Genomic DNA, 19,896 nt, shown 5'->3' on the forward strand with positions numbered 1-19,896 from the left:
GCAAAATTGACAATACCTTGACAGAAATTTGAAGGTTATTTCTACAGATAATGTCTTTTCCAATTATCCATAAAATAATGTAGGAAATATTGTGCTTCTGTACAACAGAGACAGTGGATTCCAAGTGATACACTATAATTCTAAGCAATTGTTTTGGAATGTCTTTTATTTCACTCTATCTGCTCTTTTTTATTTTTTTTTAATAAAATAAACTTGTAATGAATAAAAAAATCTTGCTGTGCCCTTAAACATGTAATAGCAACACCCCTTTGTTTTGCATGAGAGCTGAGGGCATGTTAGTAACAAAGAAAACATAAGACTATTCAGTTCATGCATCTGTACGATGATGCCCGCAGTACTTACAGCCAGATTAACGAGCCTCGAACACAATCAATCTTCACTTAACAGTAGGAATCAGATTTTAGTGCATTAACAAGAGCTGCAAAGTTGACAAGTTTAAATCTTCCATGAAGCAGCTCTTGGGTTCATAAATACCTGGTGAATGGGGCTTGGTGGCTGATACTGCTGATCTCTTTGGGGATGAGACAGACGGTCTATTGGCATCCTGATCTTTTTGTACTTCTTTCTTCAAACCTGTTTTAGAGAAAAAAATAAGTTAGAAAGAAACCCACTTTTAAAATCTTGTTTGCAATTGGGCAGAACTATGTCACTATGACACATACCAGAACGGCAAAATACCAGTATTTCACCAGTGCGTACCCTGGTGTTTTGCACAGACATGATGATGCTCCAGGATGGCAGTTTTGGATGCTAACCTGGCAATCACAGGGATGTCTCTGGGTTTCCACAGACATGCCTGGGTTCATGTGGAATAAATAGATAAATTAAAAATCCACTACAACAAAGAGGAGCAGAACAGGCTTTTTTCAACAGTCTCGGTTCTCTGGCCATCTGCTCCGTGACAAATACCATTAAGGTCCAGATAAAGCTACATGGGTAGCCCATCCTGTCTATTCTGATCTCCGTGTCCTGTAAGGAAGTCTCTTTTCATTGCTGTGGCTCCTCAGTCAAAGATCTTCTGGGCCAGAGGAGAAGACGGAGCAGGGCCACACAAAGTCGTGTGTCCCAGACAAGTGACAGGCTATGTCCTTGCCCTCATCCTCCTGTGACTCTGCACATCAATCCCGATGTCTGCATCTCCCCTTTTTGCTGCAGCTACTAATCCTTCCCACTGACATCATGATGCCCCAGGCCTCTCTTGGGTTATGATCTCCAGAAATTCTGCAGGTTTTTCCTCTTCCTTTAATTTTGCAGGGAAGGAAGCTTGGCAGTTGTTACAATTTCTTTGGACCTCTCCCTTCACGGGTTCAAGATGGTCTGACAGTTGTTCAAGCTTTGCTGTCATCAGCTGCCTCCAAGACCAAGGAGCCTGTCTGCAAGCTATGACAGCCACCCATACCCAACCCATCCCTTGATTGAAGGAGGATGGCTGAGAAAGAGCAGTTTGAGCAGCCCTTAGGCTCCCTCACAGCATCCACAGCCAACCGCCCCATCCGTCACATGCAGCTGCTAAACACCCAGCTCTCCTTCACACTTTGACTCCGGTTCATCTCCATTTTTCCACTCTTTATAAGCAGGAGATGTTGAGGCTACGATTCTCCTCTGTGATTAATACTTTCCACAGTGAAACGATGGAGGATATAAATTTCCCCCGCCTGCCACCTGCGACACTGTATTTTACTACCAAGCAGGACATAAAACAAGTTTATGGTTCTATTTCATTACTAAGGATTGAGTGTGATGGGAGCGGTGAGACCAAACAGAGCTTGTTTTATAAGACATAGTTTATACAGTTACAGATTCAAGCATCATTTTTATTTTTTATGGCAGTAAGACTTTGTTTTTCCTATGGTTTTCAAAATAAAAATGAGGCACAAACAGGATATATGCCAAGCTCCTTCATAAGGTTCTTCACAGCAATATCAAATACAGACAACAGGAAGGGAAGCCTGTCTTCCTTATGCTTTCAGCAGAAAGAAGGGGCATGCAAGTACTTAACTACTTTTGCTTTTCAGAAGTTTTGAGCAAGGAACACCTGGAGAATTAATTCAGGCTCACGACCTCAAACCCAAAGCAAGGAACAAAAAATCCCCAATTAAAGCTCAGTTAAAAGAAAGCAGAGAGCAAAGAAGAGAAGCAAAAAATCCTGCGGGAATGAGAAGGAGGAGCAGGGAACGTGGCGCTAGTGATGATTTGGGTTCTCCTTGCCAAGGAGAAAGCTCCCTGGCAGCAGCTCCGTGGCCCTCCTCACCCTCCGTGGGAAGGGATTTCGGAAGCGTACGGAAGGCAAGAGAGAAGACAGTCCCCAGGAGCAAACTATTATCTTTCTGCTAAGCTCATCACCCGCAGGGAAATTTTAGGGGAAGAGCTGTCCCTGGCATCAAAACTTAAATAAGAACTTCTGCTCAATGCTTTTTTTTTTTTTCTCTAAAAATGGAGTTTGTTCTTTCATTTTTCATTTGAGACAACAGACATTAGCCTGTTAAAGTAGAAATAGTCAGAAAACATGCTGATTTCAGGAAAAGTTCCTGCAGGGAAAATTCATTTCTAAATGACAAAGAGTTTGGGGACAGAATATTTTGCTGTAGAGAAATCTAGAATTTTAAGTTTTAAAAGTCAGTAGGAGAGTGTTGGCATGATGATCACCATCATGTTGTACCGCAGGGTTTAGCACTGCAGGAGGTTATCCGGTTTGATCTTTTCTATCTCCAGGTGCCTTAGAAATAATTCAGAGTATATACTGTACACAAAGTTGTTTCACACCCCACCTTAACTCAGAGGAAAAACCAAACATTTCGGTCATTCACATGGATCTGAATGAGTGTAAAATGGTAACTAATACTCTCTCATATCTCTCAGGAAATATCAAAAGGTGTGGGGCATATAAACATAAATAATATAAAATAATGCAAAATATAAAAGGAATTTAAACATCGAAAGTGTGCATTTCTTGAACATTCATACTCTTGTATTCTATCAGAGTGATTTCAGCATTTAATTCTGAAAATGCAAGCAAATGCACAGTTCTCTAAAGGTATTTACATTTCCTAATGAACACACACAATCTGCTTCAAACTGAATACTAGGTACAAAGATAAAATAATTAGAAACAAAAGTCAAGACATTATGTATGTGTTAAATAATTCAACAATCATTTGGAAAAACAGAAGACAATGAAATCCATTTATGTTTCTCCCAATCAGTGCTGAATGCCACCCTGGAAACTGCAAACAAATACATATTATCTGAGACATCTTCACAAAGTTGCTGTAGAATTAACACTCATATTTGCTTGTACTTTTGTAGCTTAGTCTTCAAAAGCCAGTGCAACAGGAGAAGCTTTAATCTGCCCTCACGCTTCAGACTGCATACTGACAAATTATGTATTGAATGTTTATTCTAAAATGAATCCTGTTAATGATTTGCTGGGACTTGCTGCATTCAGTTGGATTCCAGCTGCTCTCAGGCATATTTTATAAGTTAACTAACCCAGTTTGCAAGTTTAAAACCCCCGAGGATGTGTTTTTCAGTCACACACAGACACAGATAGCCACTTCAAGCTTTTTTTTCTGCCTTTCCCCTGATACCCATGACTAGTTGTGTCCTTGGTGAGTAATGACACATCCATGTCTGAGACAAAGTGAGCAAAGCTGGAAATATGATGGATTCTGTGGAATAAGAAGAGTCTTATTCCCTTTGGAGACTCTGCACATCCTGTGATCTATCAGACATTGAAAGGATGTGAATAAATAGGTAGCTGTAAAAGAAAGACTACACATTTGTTGAAGTAGAAAGAACTAAAACTTGTACCTTTACCTTTGCGTTTGTTTCAAGTTTAAAATCATCCTGATGAGAAAAAAAAAGAAGAAGAAGAAAGACAAGGGCTATTTCCTTGACTTGCCTCAAAGTTATTTTTTTCTAAATTAAAAAGAAAGTTTCTTTCTCTGATTTTTTTTAAAAAAATGAAGAAAAAAAAGAGAGTTGAACAAAAATAACCATACTCCTAAATCCAAGGCAGAAGAGAGGAACATTTTTTTAAAGTTCTTTGAAATAAACAGAAAGTGTCAGAGTAACTTAGAATATCTATAGACAGCTGCAGAGGTAAAACAGCTACTCTTTCGCTTCCCATCATTTTACACGGATCTCATGGCATTTTACTCCATTTCCTAACATTGTTTTTCTGTCGCAAGTTTCAGATTCAAATTAGCAGGAAAAAGGTTTGGACATTTGAAGTTCAATGTCTCACTTTTAACTGCTGCATAGTGATGCATAGCCACGTTGGATGATGTGAATGTAACATATTTACAGTTTAGCTTTTAATATGAAGTGTTTGCAAGAGGAACACAGTGGCAATGGGCTCTTTGCATTCCATCTCTGCAAGCACATTGGTCTTCATTTTTCCTCCTCAGCTGACTTCATCTCATCCCTTGTGCTGTCTAGATTTTGCAAAAGCCGGTTCAAAGCAGTACTGGAAGCTTCCTGGTGAGAGCTGTGGTAGATCTTCCAAACCTACCTGGATGCCACCCTGTGCCACATGCTCTGGGTGTCCCTGCTGGAGCAGGGGGTTGGACTAGATGATCTCCAGAAGCCCCTTCCAACCTCAACCATTCTGTGATTCTGTGACACTAGCTTCCTATTTTTCATCTTGGCTGACTGTATTTAACAGCCTGACCTGTTATATATGATATCTGCTACTTGTAAAGGCACAGGGATTGATTTGGTTAGTTTTCTGAGCAATACTTTTGATCGTCTTTAATTTAAAAGGCCAAGCAGAAATAAACTGCTCATATGAATTCTTTATTGCTATTGTCATTGCATACAAATTATGAGTTTTCTTCTGGGGAGTAACAGTTACTTGTCTGTGAGATGAACATTAAACAAGAATAATAACCAGGCTTAAATAGGTATTGCATAACACACACGCACAAGCCAAACCAAAGCACAGAGAACATAAAATCCTTTTCTCTTTTTTCATAAAGTGTTGTATGGAAAGTCCTGCCTGGTGGTCAGAGCTAAGGTCTGGAACAAGAAGCAAGCTGATGGTCAGGAGTTTTGACCAAAACTGCAGGCACAAGCAAGGTGGTTCGAAGCTACATCAGCATCCTGAGAGTGAACTAAAAGAGACACAGGACAGTTTAGAAAGATAAAGGACTCAAAGGAGTTTACAAACACCAAGACGGTGTCTCAGCAGACGTCTATCAGCAGACGAAAACATGGAGAAGGCAGTAGAAGAAGCTGTATTAGATCAAGAGAATAAAAAACATGCAGAACTGGTCAGAAGCAACCAACTTCTCAAATCCTTACACACAGTGATTGAGACATCCTTTCTTTTTCCACTGAATTACATGCAAGTCCTGTTGTCCTCTGTGCATGCACTCAACTCTCTATCTCCTGCCTTTTTGATAGATTTCTCTAGTCATTTACTCTTCCTAAATTTGCAAGGGAGGCCACTGCAGTATGAAATAACACATTAATTGTTCTTTTGGTTGTGAAATATTTGTTCGTATGTAGGGCTAAGAGGTTTGGTGCACACACAGAACTGTACAATAAGATATGTTGGCAGGCACCTCTGAAGCTCATCTGGTCCAACCTCCAGCAGGTCTGGATAGAGAAGGTTTTTAAGGGCATTGTCCAGCTAACTTTTAAGCAACCTCAGGGATGGAGGTTTCATAGGCTCTTTGAACAATCTTCTTCAGTGTTTCACCAATATAATTATAATCAACTGATTACCATGCTGGGTGAACATACCATATTGCAGGTAAATCTGCTTAATGTTGCACTTTCTGACTCTCCAGACCTGTCAACACCAGCTCAGGAATCTCTGCCATCCTAATCTCCTTTGCAGTGCACAGTATTGACATGCTCTTCTCATATTACTAGCTGCAAGATTTTGGTGTGCTTCCTGAGGGATAAATATTACAAATGACACCATCCCAAACTGAAAGCTCATGGTGAACTCTGGCAGAATGAGATCCTGCTTTGATTTAGGAAGTGAGTTGCAGCACAGTGAGCATTAATCCAAGAGATTCACAAAATTGACCTCCCAAATTAGGAGAATATTGCTAATCTGCTATCTCTAAGCATTTCTTTCTGTAAATGTAGCCACATTTTAGAGAATTTAGTCATTTAGAAAATTCAGTATATTTGTGCCTCAAAGATCATGTATTTTTATGAACACTTCCAGAAAGAGGAAGTGTTTCTGTAACATTTTGGATGTAGAGTTGCTTCTATATAAGTCTTTAAATAAAGTATTGAACAACAACAAAAATAATAAATATAATTTCAGATTTTGCTGTATTTCATGAAAGAGTTAATAAGTTTAAGTGAAACTAAAGGACCTGTCTGAATTTTTCCATTCAAGTGTGCTTCTTTTTTTCCCCATTTTTCCCCCTGTTGACAGGGGTGCAAAAATTAAAGTGGTCTAAAAATGCACAATAAGGCTGGTGTACCTAATTAAATGCATGTCTCTCATAGAGTAGTCAAAAAACAATTGGTTCATGTCATCAAAACTATTTGCATGACAATGGTCTTCCACTGCTATTGTCCCCTTCCAGAAATGGTTTTTTGATCATCTGAATCACTCCACAGCAGGAGCTATGGGAGTCCATTTTCATTAATTAAAGGTGATCTATACCCTGTAATAGAGCTTATTTGACAAGCAGTTTTAATTAAATATCAGGAGCATAATGTCTCTTGAGCAGTTTTTTTTTTCTTTCTTTTTTAATGAGCACAGGTGGTCTTCTCAGGTAATATCTAACATGAAAGCTTTCATGTGTTTTTTACTGATTATTTTGCATTCATTAATATAGATAGATATACTCCTTTGTAAATTAATTTCCCATTTCTGTGTAGTTAAAATGACATACACCTCTGAAATACACATGCGCTTCACACATCATCCTATATCCCACTCTCAGAAATATTTCTGATATTTAAATGATTGCCATTCTCACTGTGAGAAGATTTCTCCCCCTTTTGCTTTCTTAAAAGGTGCTGTATACAAAATGTATAGCACCTGTGCACTTTGCCTGCAGCAGTGGAGTGCTCTAAGCACTAGTGCTAGTAACCAGGGTGTCTTGTACAGGAGACTGGACATGGACAGGACGTGTTTTAAAGTGCACCTGCAACATCAAGCCCCAAGCAATTATTGATAGGTGACTGCAAGGAGTACTATCCACGGGCTATATTATAGTATCATGCCAGATCTTATTATATCGTACAGAAAATTTGGAAGGATGAGCATGATTTCTGTGTTTTTCAAACGCTTTACAGTATTCCTGACTTCAGTAGCGTTTGTCATTTACTTTTCCTGCTAATGCTCCCTAATCCAGCATTTAAATGAAAGCACACACACATACTGGGAAAGGTGATCTTTACACCTCTCCTCAAAGCTGGAATCCAGATCTCTTGTAATGGTATTCCCATTGAGAACAAGAGCTACTACTACCCATGCACACATTCACCATTGTGTGATAGTTTGGAAAAATATCAGGAATGTACTAATTTCCACTATTTCCAAGACATTTTCTCCCTGTTCTGCTTAGAATTTCCTGCTGCTTATTACTTTCCATCCAGTTTGCTTTTGATTTCAGTGTTGCTTTTGCAGTGATGAAGCTGACTGTCCTGGCAAGCATTTCCCTAAAAAATGGCAGTTATAACCCTTAGGACATGCAAGTATTAGTGACCCAAGGTGGCTGGGGTGAAAGATTCATTTTTAATAGTTCTTCAAACATTTTTAAAACACTGGTTTTACCTCTCTGCCCCATCTCTCTAGATTAGACAGTTGCTATAAAAGCTTGACTTTATCATTGCTCTGATTTATTTCGGCCTTTGTCTCCATCAGATATTTTACACTATGAAGAACTGTAACAGCATTCTAATAAAACAAATTAACGACTTCATCATAGATGCATCTGATGGGACCTTGACTCATATAAAAATCAAACCAGAGCATTGGAATAATGTAGATTATTTTGCTTCCGTATGTTGTGTATAATAACAACAACTTCCCAAACTTGACACCTTCCCTGGTTCATCATCTGTCTCTAACTACTTGCATAACACATCCATGCCCCCCACTACTTTGCATGTTTAGTTTCCTTCCAGAATAAAGAGGGGCAAGTTTTACATTCCTGACTGAATATCCCTGCCAGGACCAGAACATATAACTCAAGGAGGTGGTGGCAATGGGCTCCATTCACCGCACCACAAGAAAAGGTGCCCTGCCAGGAGGAGATTGGGCAGGACATTGGAGCTCCCTTGTCCCCAGAGTGGTGGGAGTTAATTTCAAGGGTGCTATAAGCCTGTTATCCAGTTGCAATGGATCTAATATGTCCTGGAAGTACCCGTCCTGGCTCTCTGTCTGGGTTCTTCTGTGGCTTCTTCCATATGGCTCACATCAGCATCCCTATGGGCAATCCCCAGTTGTACCTGCAGATTCCACAGCATGGAAAGGACATGATGAGCTGCTCCCTCTTCCGTGCACTGGCAGCTCCGCAGCCCCAGCTCATCTCAGAAAACAACAGCAGAACTGGACTAACAATTTTGTACAAAATTGAATGGTGGTTTGACCAGTGCAAGCCTGAACGCATGGGGCGCATCTATATGGACATACGCATTCCCAGGCGTATGGACCACTGATCACACTCTAAACAGGCTAAAGTGAAGTAAATCCAACCCAGGACTTATACTGCTTTCTCCCAGCTGAGCCTATTAACTCAAGCAGAGTGTGGCATTAAAAGCACTTCACAGCGCTGGACCCATGAGTGGCCAGAGAGAAGCAAGAGCAAAGAGCTAGTTTGTTTGCCCCATACTTATGTATGACCAAGGGCCCAGCAAAGACTATAACAAATGCTCTGATGGAAAATAAACGTGGAGTGAATTATGATGCAGAAAACATCCGTAAACAAGATACGGCCAATGAGCAAATGAAGGGTTTTTAGAAATGGAAGAGTTCCTCATAATTATCCAAGTTATATATGGCCTTTCATTTTTCAGCTTCTTCCTCAGACAGAGCTGAAGGAGAAAAACACAAATTTTCTGAACTTCTTTTCATTTTGCAAACCAGCATTAAGTTTTAAACTAATCTTTGTCTGTCCAAAACACTATTTTTAAGGCAATAACTTCTCATCCAAAAATGTTAATCAAATGCATTAAGTACACTAGAAATACAACATAGAATCTGTCTGTCTGACACTAAAGAGGGGACCAATGGTGCAGACATGTTGTCAATATCGTTTTGAATATTAGTCACCTCACTAAGCTGTATCTTTTAGTGAGAAAAAGCAATAAGGAAGGAAGAAAATGGAGCTGCTTCGCAGAGCTGGTTTGGCTCAGCAATAGGCATCAAAACAACACGACTGGGGCAGAGGGCATGCACTTATTGATAACTGTGTAAATGATGGCTCTGGGCTGAGATCAGATATACAGTTGAAGCTCTGAGAGAGACCAAGAAGCTTTCAAGATACTTCAGAAATCATCTCAAATTCCTGAATCATCCAACTACTTAAATTCTGCTGTTCCATCTGTAGCAAAACGGCACCCCTCCACACTTAATCAGTTTCAGGTCCTTCTCCCTCCTGGCATGGAACAAGGAAGACAGACCAGAATAAGATGAGACCCCTGACCTGCTGGTTACCAAAGGCGATAATCTTATGGCCTTGCCCGGTGAGGCACTACATAGTTATTTTACCCCACCATCATGAGCAATTCAAAATCAGTTTCTTCAAAGCAAGGCAGATCATAGACCATGTTACTCAGGCATATTCTTGTCAATGGGTATAGATAACCAGACTGATTTTTCAGTCCTAGGAGTTGAGGGGACTTTCTAGGTGACTGTGTCTTTCTATTGCAGGCACATGATAAGTGATTCTTTCCAAGATTTGGAATCTTCTGCCTCGAAGTCCTTTGCTTCTTCATTTTCCTCCTGTTTGCCATGCCTGTTAGAAAGTTGTTCCTGAGCTCAGCTGTACCAATGTTTGAATAGTTTCTCTTTACTAACCTCAAACAATTTGTGAACAGTATAGTTCAGTATGCACATAATATTGCACCTACTTTACCCTTCAGATGCAGAAATTGTTTTGCCAGCACCACTAGCTTAGATGCATGGTGACAATTCTGATGCTAGCCTGAAGTGAAGCTCATAGTCTGGGTAAGGACCAGAAGAGAGGAAAGAAGACCAGGAAAAATGTCAGGTGCCACCTTTGATCTAGTCACCAGAAATCCATGTATTCTATTGACACTTTAATCTTTTCTCCAGTGAATGATAGTACACATTTCTGAGACAACAAGGACCATCATTCCTGGCAGATGAATAACAGACCACATCTCTCTCAGTTTTCACTTTGCTAGATTACATAACTCAAACTGTTTTAGCCTCATCTTTCCTGGTAGTTTCCCCAGACTATTGATTACAGTAGTAGTATTTTTCTGCAAGTGTGTTAATGGAATTGCCATACTCTTATGGAATCTCTTTTTTTTTTTCTTTTTTTTATTCCTTATGAACCACATACACAAGACCATGATCTGGCCTCTCCAAATTGTTTCTCTAATGGAAAACACTTAGAGTGAGTAGTCTGATTTGCCTTTCTGCATAATATTTCCTCCAAACAAGCAGAAGTAAAACAGTGACATTTTAGTAACAAAAGAAGAAAGTTAAAAAAAAGAAGTTAAACCCAAAGAAGCAGGCTTAAGAAAGAGGGGAAAATAGGAGTGGGAAAACAACACAGCTCTTTTCTCTGGGCAGGCAGTGGAAACGCTAGGAAAATTCTGCAAGTGCAGAATTTAAGTTCATGAAATTGGAACTTTGCTTCTAGAGGTAGTTTCCATGAGAGAACTGGTAGAATCATGAAAACTGAGCAAGCTAGGAAAGATTCAGGCCTATCTAATTTTTCTCAGCTCCAACTTGCTACTAGCAATTGCAAAGCTCTCCAAGAAATATCTTGGCTTTGGAGAATAACTTGGTGTCAAATTGTCTGTGGAACAAATCCAGGTAGTGCTTAAGTGAAATAAATTCACATTTTACTACTATCATTCAAACACAATGGAGTGTGTTTCAGTCATTAAAACATTATGTTACACCCCGTTGCTTTAGTGATTTATGAAGTGCTTTATAGGCATCTAAATCCTGAAACCATTCTCTTCCCTCTCTTCCCCGCTCAGAGACATAATACTGCCCTACACAGCCATGCATGCAAGAGTTCAGTGACCAGTTCACATACAGGCTTCTCACCAGTAAATGTCTCCAATTATGCCTTTAAAAATGAACACTGTTATGGATTATCTAATATTCCTTTCTCTCAAGCAGTTTGGAGGGACTTTTGAGGCATGAGGAAGCAGAGGTGGATGTGGGGACACATAGAGCCTGTCGTGTTTGAGAGCTTGCAGAGGCTCCAGTGACATCTCTTGAGCCCCAGAGCACTCTCCTGCCCTTCTCTGGGGCCCTTCAGGGACTGAGACTTCTGATGGATGCTCAGGTGCCGAGGCAGTGCAGAAAGGTAAATGCTGGAGCCAGGTCAGGCAGGAAGGCACTGGGGCAAATAGGAGCTGGAACAGGGTAGCAAAGACCAGGGAATAAGGTCCATTCACCAGTAGACTGGAATGTACTTGGGGACAGAGGGTCAGCAGCTGTGTTTTTAAACTTATTTTTTAATTAGGACCAATGGTCTTCCATTTTTTTCTGCTTGCAAGTTACAGTGAAGAGATGTAGCTCAGTCCTAACTCATCCAACACCCTAGTGCGGGTCTCTGCAAGGCCAACAGAGACTTTGTAACACATGCTAAGGGCATGGTTACCTTCTCCTCTCCCATCTGAGTGAGTAGCAAAGGGGCTAGGGAGATAAGAAGGCAACATGGTTTGCTCTTGCTTTCTCAAATTTGGTGCTTACCAAGTCTCAGGTGCTCACCAAGACACATCCCTTTGTATTTTCACAGGGAGCTTCCACAGTCGGTGTACTAAGGCCAAGTGCTGGGCCAGGGAAGGGGCAGGACAACACAGTGTGAGTGTGAGAGGATGGAGAGGAGCACGTGTTTCTCAGCAAACACTGCTTTTGGCAGTACACTCCATAAACTTTCCCATATGAAACACTAAGAATTTTTGCTGGCCCATTGAGATTTTTTTTTCATTATTTACTCGTCTTCTTTTCCTCTCTGAGTGGAAATGCTATAAACGACCTGAGCTCAGAGGGCAGTATTTTCATCTTTGCAAGCAATGAATTATTTCCTAAAAGGAACACTTTGGCCTATAAAGCAACACAATGTTTTCAAAAAGAGGCTTGATCGGAACCTTAATATACACATTAACCTTGTGGCATGTACAGCTAGTGGCAATAAATGTCTTCAAGTCCAGATGCTCTAAGAAGATGTGTATTCATGAAAGAAGATGAGAGCTGTGTTTCTCCAGCAAAGAGATCAAACTAGGTCAGTTTTGATTATGTGTCCAAGAAATGCATGAAAATTGATTGAGTAAACGCTAAGGTAGACCCATAATAATGTTTCTGGCCTAATGAATACTTTTTTCTTCAGGTACACAATTGTAAAACACTTACCAGAAGGTGCTGTGGTAGCTTTTGGTGCTGGCAGTAAGCTCCTGCGTGGGGTCACTGTGCTGCTGGGTACCTGTGTTGTGTTCTTGCTGCTCCCCTTGGATACGTCCTTAGAAGGAGCAGCTGCCTTAGGAGTGGTTTGTTCTTCGTTTCCAAAGCTGGAACCTGCAGGAAAACAAAATTGCATTAATTAAAACTTAATAGAAAACGTTATGATGTGAACTGTGACATATGGACTGAGGTTGTATCAACAATTATAACTTATAAAAACATATTCTGATTGCAGGTTGGGCTAAGTTACACAGATTTTCTCCCATACAAATAGTTATGTAGAAATAAAGAATTCCAAGAAACTCAAACACTGAATCTTGGTGACAGAGAATGATTCCAATAGCAAATTTACACATGCATTAAAGAATCTAGTTGCAGGGGTGAAATCAAGGTGTTTCTAAACTGTGAGGTGGAGCAGTTTTTTAAGCACTTTGCAGTGCTCGAGAACCCCCCTGCACTTGGGAGCTGCTGATGGCTGTGGCAAGGAGGGACCGGTTAGGCTTGATGGCACAAGGCACTGACTTTTCCTGGTCAAAGAGATTTCCTACAAAGAGAAGCAAAGATTTCCTACAAACAGTGTTTCAGATCGCCTCCAGACTTTGTATGATAAGATTAATAAATAATAATAATAAAAAGCTCTAACTCTCACATCCGTTTCAATCATATTCTTATATTGAATCTTAGGTTGCCAAGGTTTCCATTTCATATTTGCCTCCTTGAAAACCTCTAATGGGTTCAGTTTCCTTCTGCATTTGCCATCTAGGGAATAATCACATCTCAGGCTCTTTGTAGATGTGAGGAAATCAATCTTTTCTTAACACTTGAAAAAGGCAAAGTTGGAGTGTCTTCTTTATCTACAAAGTAGAAAGCCAAAGGGGTGCAAAAGATTACAGCATGTTTAGACTTGAATATTTGCAGAAGGATGAAAATTTTGCTTAAAAACTGAGAAGAGATGGAGCAAGAAATACACAGGATTTTGGAAAAGGCTATAGCTTTTATTTCTATTATTTTAGAAAAGATATAATGCAAGACTGTTTAGGGTCTGTCTGCAGGGAAATGATAACAATATTAAAATAATTGGCATGCCCAAGTCTCCAGTACTTTTAAGATGTAGGATTTTTAAGCGTGTGAACAGAAGAGGATTTTTTTTGCCTTACTGAAAATCTTCTAGAAAAACAGTGCAGGCTGAAAAAGAAAATCCTCTTTTCTAATAAAGGAGGAATATACCTTTTGACTCTAACAAAACAGCATTTATTTCTGCTGTATCTTTAAGGTTGTTTCTATACAGGTCTTAATTTAAAGTAATATATCTGGAGTATACATGGATTTGTATAAGCACATTTGACCTTTGTTCAATTAATAAGCAACTTTAAAAATTCAAATGCAGCAGTCTGCTGTGCACTATGTAGGAATAGGAAAGCTTCAAACACTTCTTTTCTTTACACTGTTGTAGACATAACAACCCCTAGCACAAACAGTTGTTTTATACTGAAATTACAAAGATTTTTCACCTCTGTAACAAACATTAAAGAACGTGTGTTACACACGTGCTGAGAAAACACTCCTGACTTTGTGGACCTATGTCAGGCCAGCAATGAATCTGGCCCAACCTAGCCCAATCGTTTCTGCAACTGTGCATGAGGGCATCTCTACCAGGTGCTAGGGACATTTTAAAGTGTATATGTTCATTTTAATCTGGATGCATTATGCTCTAAACCTATTTCACATTTTCTGGCATGTGCTCACATAGCTGATTTGAGCTGCACCACTTGCAGACAAGCTTTTCATTCCTTGGCTATTTGTTTATAAGTTTAAAATTATAGAAAGAGCAATGAGGAGGAGGGAACTCTTCTTATTATTTGCAGAAAAAAATACAGCTCAAATGCTTTTTTATTAAAGCTTTACATGCCTATTCTTTATTCCCTATTGTGAAATATATTATACAGACAACATTTCGATTCAAAAACTTGGCTGAATGCCAAAATAGAAGCAATTCTCTTGTTTGAAGAATGAGGTGTCAAGGGATGTTATATAATCTCTTACAAAGAAAAAAAAAAGGCTTTTCTAGTTCTTTAACATGAAGTGCAGCAAGCTATAAACATCTCTGCCCTCTGAAACAAGCCTAAGTGGTCTGCTGATGAAAGAAGCGACTACAGACTGAATGGAAAGCCTAACAAATATGACCCAATCAAATCTCCTCAATTAGAAATGCTCTATGCCTGGAGAGAGCCAGTTGTGCATCCCACATGCTATAGGCTCACAAGAAAACAACCGAGAAGAAGGTAAATGAACATCTTCAGGGGAAATGGTCAGGAAAAAAATAAACACAAACCTTCTGCTTCTCATCTTTTAATACAAAACAGACTCTCTGGAAAATAAGCCAAGCAGCAGTATCAGTGGATTCCGAGAGTTGCTGTGGTAAGGTCAATATTTTATGTAGGAGACAACATCTCCCACCTTGCTGTTGCCTCAAAGATGGAGTCTGGAAGGAGAAGGTGGGGTAGAACATCCCATGCATGTATAGTATGAGCCCAAAGCACATGTGTGGTGCTCCTAGGGATATGGCTAGGGCAGAGTCTGATCCCCCCAAGACCAGAGCACAGTGGGCTCCGCATTGCTACAGATGGTGCTAGATGCCACTTTTCTCTACAAAAAGCCTTCAAAGCAGAAATGAAACAAATGATCCAAGGAAATGCATATCCTCCATGATCACAGAGGAAATTAAAGGTTTTCATTTACTTAGAGGAATTCACATCCTGGAGGAAAATAAGAAAGACTTATTCATTAGATGACAACTGTCAGTCCATCATGGGATAATGCCTTCCATTAATACCTGCAGTGGGTGAGCTGGTGACATCAGCCCTCACAGAATCTGTCTTGTTCTTATATTTCAATCAGAGCCTGTACAGAAACACCAGATGTGCAATGCAGGAACAGTTTCTAGGTAATTCTGTGATTCTGTAATCACATCTTCCTCCGTATTGTACCTCTTGCCTCCTACTCCTCTACTTTTGCATTTTATCTAAAACAAAGGACTCTCTGCCTGCCTTTGAAGCAGTTAGCAAGTCATTTGGGTGCTCCTATATAAAATACCCTGTATGTTTTGCAGACTTTGCTATATGTAATGCAGCACAGTTGCCTTTGCAAGAAACTATATTACAGCCTATTAATGATTCACTGCTAAAGGCCGTCAGCCTCACTTTTATCACCTCGTCACTGTGAGCCCAAAGAAATCTTACTCCTTTGCCTGTAAAAAATATATATATAGAAAATAAGAAAATTTTGAAAGTTCACAAGAACTTCAGAGAGTCCCAACTGCACCTACCCTCCCATAGAGTGTTATGCCAGTGTTATGTCCTGAAGACATACAGAAGCCAGGGCTGGCAATATATTGTATTTTCCATGTCCAAAGAAAGCCATGACCAAAATTCCACCAGTTCCCAGATGGTTTGAACCACCCTCTCTCCACATGCACCAAACTCCTTTTCATAATCTGCCACTGCACTGCAGCACCTTGCTTAGGGGCTATTTGTCCTCAGAAGAGAATGGCTCACCTGTAGGTACCACAAGTAGGAACCATGACTATTTTGGAAATATTTATAAAGTGACCACTAAAAAATTATTTGAAATACAATATTACAAATCATTGCAAAGCCAACAAGAGCATGGGTCAGAGAGGAATTCTGTATTTGATTAGATCTGAATTAGTGTCGCAACCATGCTGCTAAGGCAGGTCTTGCTTCGAGAGCAGACAGTGATTGAAAGGGCTGTGTTTTGGAGATGTGAACAGGAAGTTTCTCTCTCAGAATTCACGCCTTGGGGTCTGCCTAATGCCTGGCTAGCCATGTCCAGCAACAGCTTTCCCTGCCTTGCTTGACAACAGTGAAGCTCCTTCTGTTGGAGAACTTGGGTCCTTTCTGAAAAACAAGCTTGTCTGACAAAGCTTACAGTTCTCTGTTTTGCTAAGAAACAGACCCCAGAAGAGTACTAAAGAGAGCACGGCTGCTTCCGTGCCTCCCTGTCTCGTGAAGCCCTGTGAAATGGAGTTGAGTTTCCAGCTCTTCATACCAGGTCAAGCATTAACTGTTCTGGCAGTGGGCTTGGAGTTGTCAGCTCCCCGCTGCAGCTACAATCACACCAGAGACACTGAGAATGTGTTTGCATCACGAATGTTCACTGAAGCACAAACACCTACCCCGGGTAATAGCAAGCCCTTTCCATCTTACACATCCTTAGACACTACTTGATGCCAAGCTTAATAACAACAGAGATATGTCTAGTTGTTACAACCGTGATCCCACTTAGCATTTATACAGCACTCTCCAGAAGCGGAACTCAATGAACTTTGCAAACAAGGAAAGCGCAAAGATGCTGAGCCAGCTCCAAGTTCATATAGCAAGGGGATGGCAGAGATGGATAATGAAAACAATGTGCACTCTTTATTTGTGACATTTTTACCTGTAAAGTGATACATATTTTTGCAGATTAATGACAAGATATGCAGCCTATCAACTGTGCTCTTCATTTCATTATTTTAGTAGTCAATGTTTTAAAGTTCTGCATTAGATATTTCAATATAATGCTTCACAGCATAATCACCAACACACAATTTAATTTGCAACTCTGCAGCTCTGCAGCTCTAACTGAAATGATGCTATTGACCAAGCTACATCGTGTGATCATTTGTACTTAGACATTATATCATGACAGTAGACTCGATTAGCAGCCAGCTAATTTGTTATTTTATCTTTGCTGAGAGCTAGTGCCTGACATTTGCCAATACACAAGGCCAAATGTTCAATAGATTAGCAACAAGCTGGTGGCAGGTTTCTTTTCTATCTAGAACAAGGAAAGACATATGGATTGATATTCATAGACTGCTTAAACCTAGCTTATTTACTTGTAAGTCCTTTTTCCCATTATGTTTTTTTCTTTAATTCAAACAAAGATGTTCTAGCCTTCCCTTTACATAGTTATTTTAGAGGAAGTTTGTGATTACATGCATCCTTACAAAGGTAGCATTTTGTGAAGACTCAGCATTCAAAACAGAATTTGAATTCAATAATCCTGACCAAAGGAAAGAGGCAAACCTGCAGCACCAGACAGCACAGAAGTCAACTCTCCTTTTAGCTGAGGCTCAGTTTATCAGACTATGTCTTCAATGCTAAATAAATGTGGTCCAGGAGGTTGGCTCATGCCAACACTGCTTGGGCCAACTCCTTCTATAAGCAGCTTTTTTGGACAGCGTTAAGAACAGCCTGAAACACTGGAGATGGGGCTTGGACTGGCCTCCCTCCAGGGTATCCACCCCTGACTGATGCAGTGAAGCAGTTAGCATTTAGCATTAGCTGCCCTCGAGCTGCCTTAGTCTTCAGACCCCTGAAAAGGGGGTCAGCCAGTTTAGCCAGGCCTGCAACTAAGTAGATTTAAGAGAAGCAGAAATGTTTTGCCTTTGCTAAGTCTTGGACCACGAACTCATGGTGAATGCAGCTCAGTTGGCATGTAGAAACTTGTAAAGGCTCAGTAACTCAGTTCTATGTTTGTTAGTTGGTGCAGACCCACTTAAAAACCTGGCCCTTTTTGTTTTGGTCACATCATAAACTGAACCTAAATACTTCCTAAAATTTAGTCCTACCTGTATTAACCAAAATTTATTTGAAGAGTCTTTGATGAAAGGGAAGTGAAGCAGAGAAATACTATGATTTAAGCTAGCCATGGAAAAGTTTTGTTTACATGAGTAAATATTTATCTGCCATTTTATTCTTTCAGCACAAATTCATGTGACAGAGGCAAAGGAATGATCTGATCTGACAGCTGTGTGGATTGACTCCTGCAGCTGCCAATCTGCAGGAAGGTGGTAGAAACAACAAGCTTTGTGACACTTCTATAATTAATCCAATATAAACAAACAAAACTGATAATCTAATTATATATATTTATATGGTGTCAAAGTTTCTTCTTTTATGTATTTCAGTGTTTATTTCTCATGACTCTGTGTTCTTGTGGTCTAGATTCTGTAGCATGGGCTCATCTTCAGTGTCCTTCATACATAATAGATAGTAGAAATACAGCCTGCTGCTGATGCATCTGCTTGTATCAATACTATCTTATTCATCTCACCTCAGCTATCAAAATATATATTTAGAGGACAGTTAAATGGATTCCTTACTTGAGTGGAGTTACATGCTGCTCTCTATCAAAGTTTTATAGGCTTCGTTGATCAAGGTGAGAATTCCACCACAAAGTAAAGTTTCCATATGTATTAGTAGGATTTGCAGACAGCTTGCTGACTATGCCACACTCTGGATCATATAATACATTTTATTTGGGATCTCGTGAAATTTTAAAACTGTACCAACCAACGTGAGCATTTTATTATGCAGTAAAATTTTGATATATTTTGGCAGAAGCTTTGTCCACCACTGACTGATTGTACAGCTGCTGTCTACTTGAGCTCATTTCTGTTACTGGCTAAATAAAGCCTTGTGGAGTATAAATTAAAGACAAGATAATATTTTGCTGGTCAATCTTAATATTTGTCTGAAAGGCTACTATTACATTACAGAAGTCTTGTTGAAGATATGTGGATACATATGAAGATGCATGTGTATGCAGACACCTTTAAAATGGGCCTGAGACATCACTGCCTATTTGTCTTCTGAAAGGTCCGTGTCTTGGCACTATCTGAAGTTGCATTGTCAAAGGGGAAGCATTCAGAATAACAAAGTAATTTATGCCCAAATCCTTCCTGTAAACTTTCTGTACAGCTCTGATTACAGAGGAAAAAGCATCCCAGGATTCTACTATCCTGCTAAACTACCTTGTGGAGTATCCGGAGGAGCAGAGTGAGGGTATGGAGTGGGGATATATTTGCTTCTGTAACTGAGAAGAAAGAAACCTATCTGCTGGAAGCTTCTCCTAGACATAAAGATGAAGGTTTCTAACATCTCAGATCGGAATATCCTTATTTTGTTATACACGCACTATTATAACCACTGAAGTTTATAAATGAATTGTAGGAAGGGCTGGTCCTTAACACCCAATGAAGGCAGGCAAGTACTCATATTGCTTGTGGAAGCTCTACTGCCTGACACAAGTTAAGAATAATATATTACGTATCAGCTAAACATTGATGTCAGCAAGTTTGTTTTGGGAGAATAAGCAGATAAACCCAAACAACAAAATTAAAGCAATCCTCTGCTTCATAAGTTTACCGATATGAACTGTTAATGAAATATTGTAAGAAATACTGAAGTCTTGTCCCCAGTGCAAGCCAAGTTAGA

The 19,896-nt window shown here is 39.8% G+C and overlaps 1 protein-coding gene across 1 annotated transcript in view; it reads right to left on the reverse strand.

The window, feature by feature from the left end:
- The window catches only part of MTUS2 (microtubule associated scaffold protein 2), a 175,806-nt gene that overhangs the window by 64,242 nt on the left and 91,668 nt on the right, over positions 1-19,896 (reverse strand). Inside the window, exons 4-5 of the mRNA XM_088522212.1 lie at positions 12,566-12,727; positions 496-594 (exon numbers count right to left, since the gene is read on the reverse strand). Coding sequence (XP_088378338.1) covers positions 496-594; positions 12,566-12,727 — 261 coding nt within the window. The remainder of the gene's footprint in view (positions 1-495; positions 595-12,565; positions 12,728-19,896) is intronic.

This window comes from Tinamus guttatus, unplaced genomic scaffold (assembly GCF_059628265.1).
Source record: "Tinamus guttatus ecotype Peru unplaced genomic scaffold, ASM5962826v1 Tinamus_guttatus_pri_ptg000150l, whole genome shotgun sequence".
Classification (NCBI taxonomy): Eukaryota; Metazoa; Chordata; class Aves; order Tinamiformes; family Tinamidae; genus Tinamus; species Tinamus guttatus.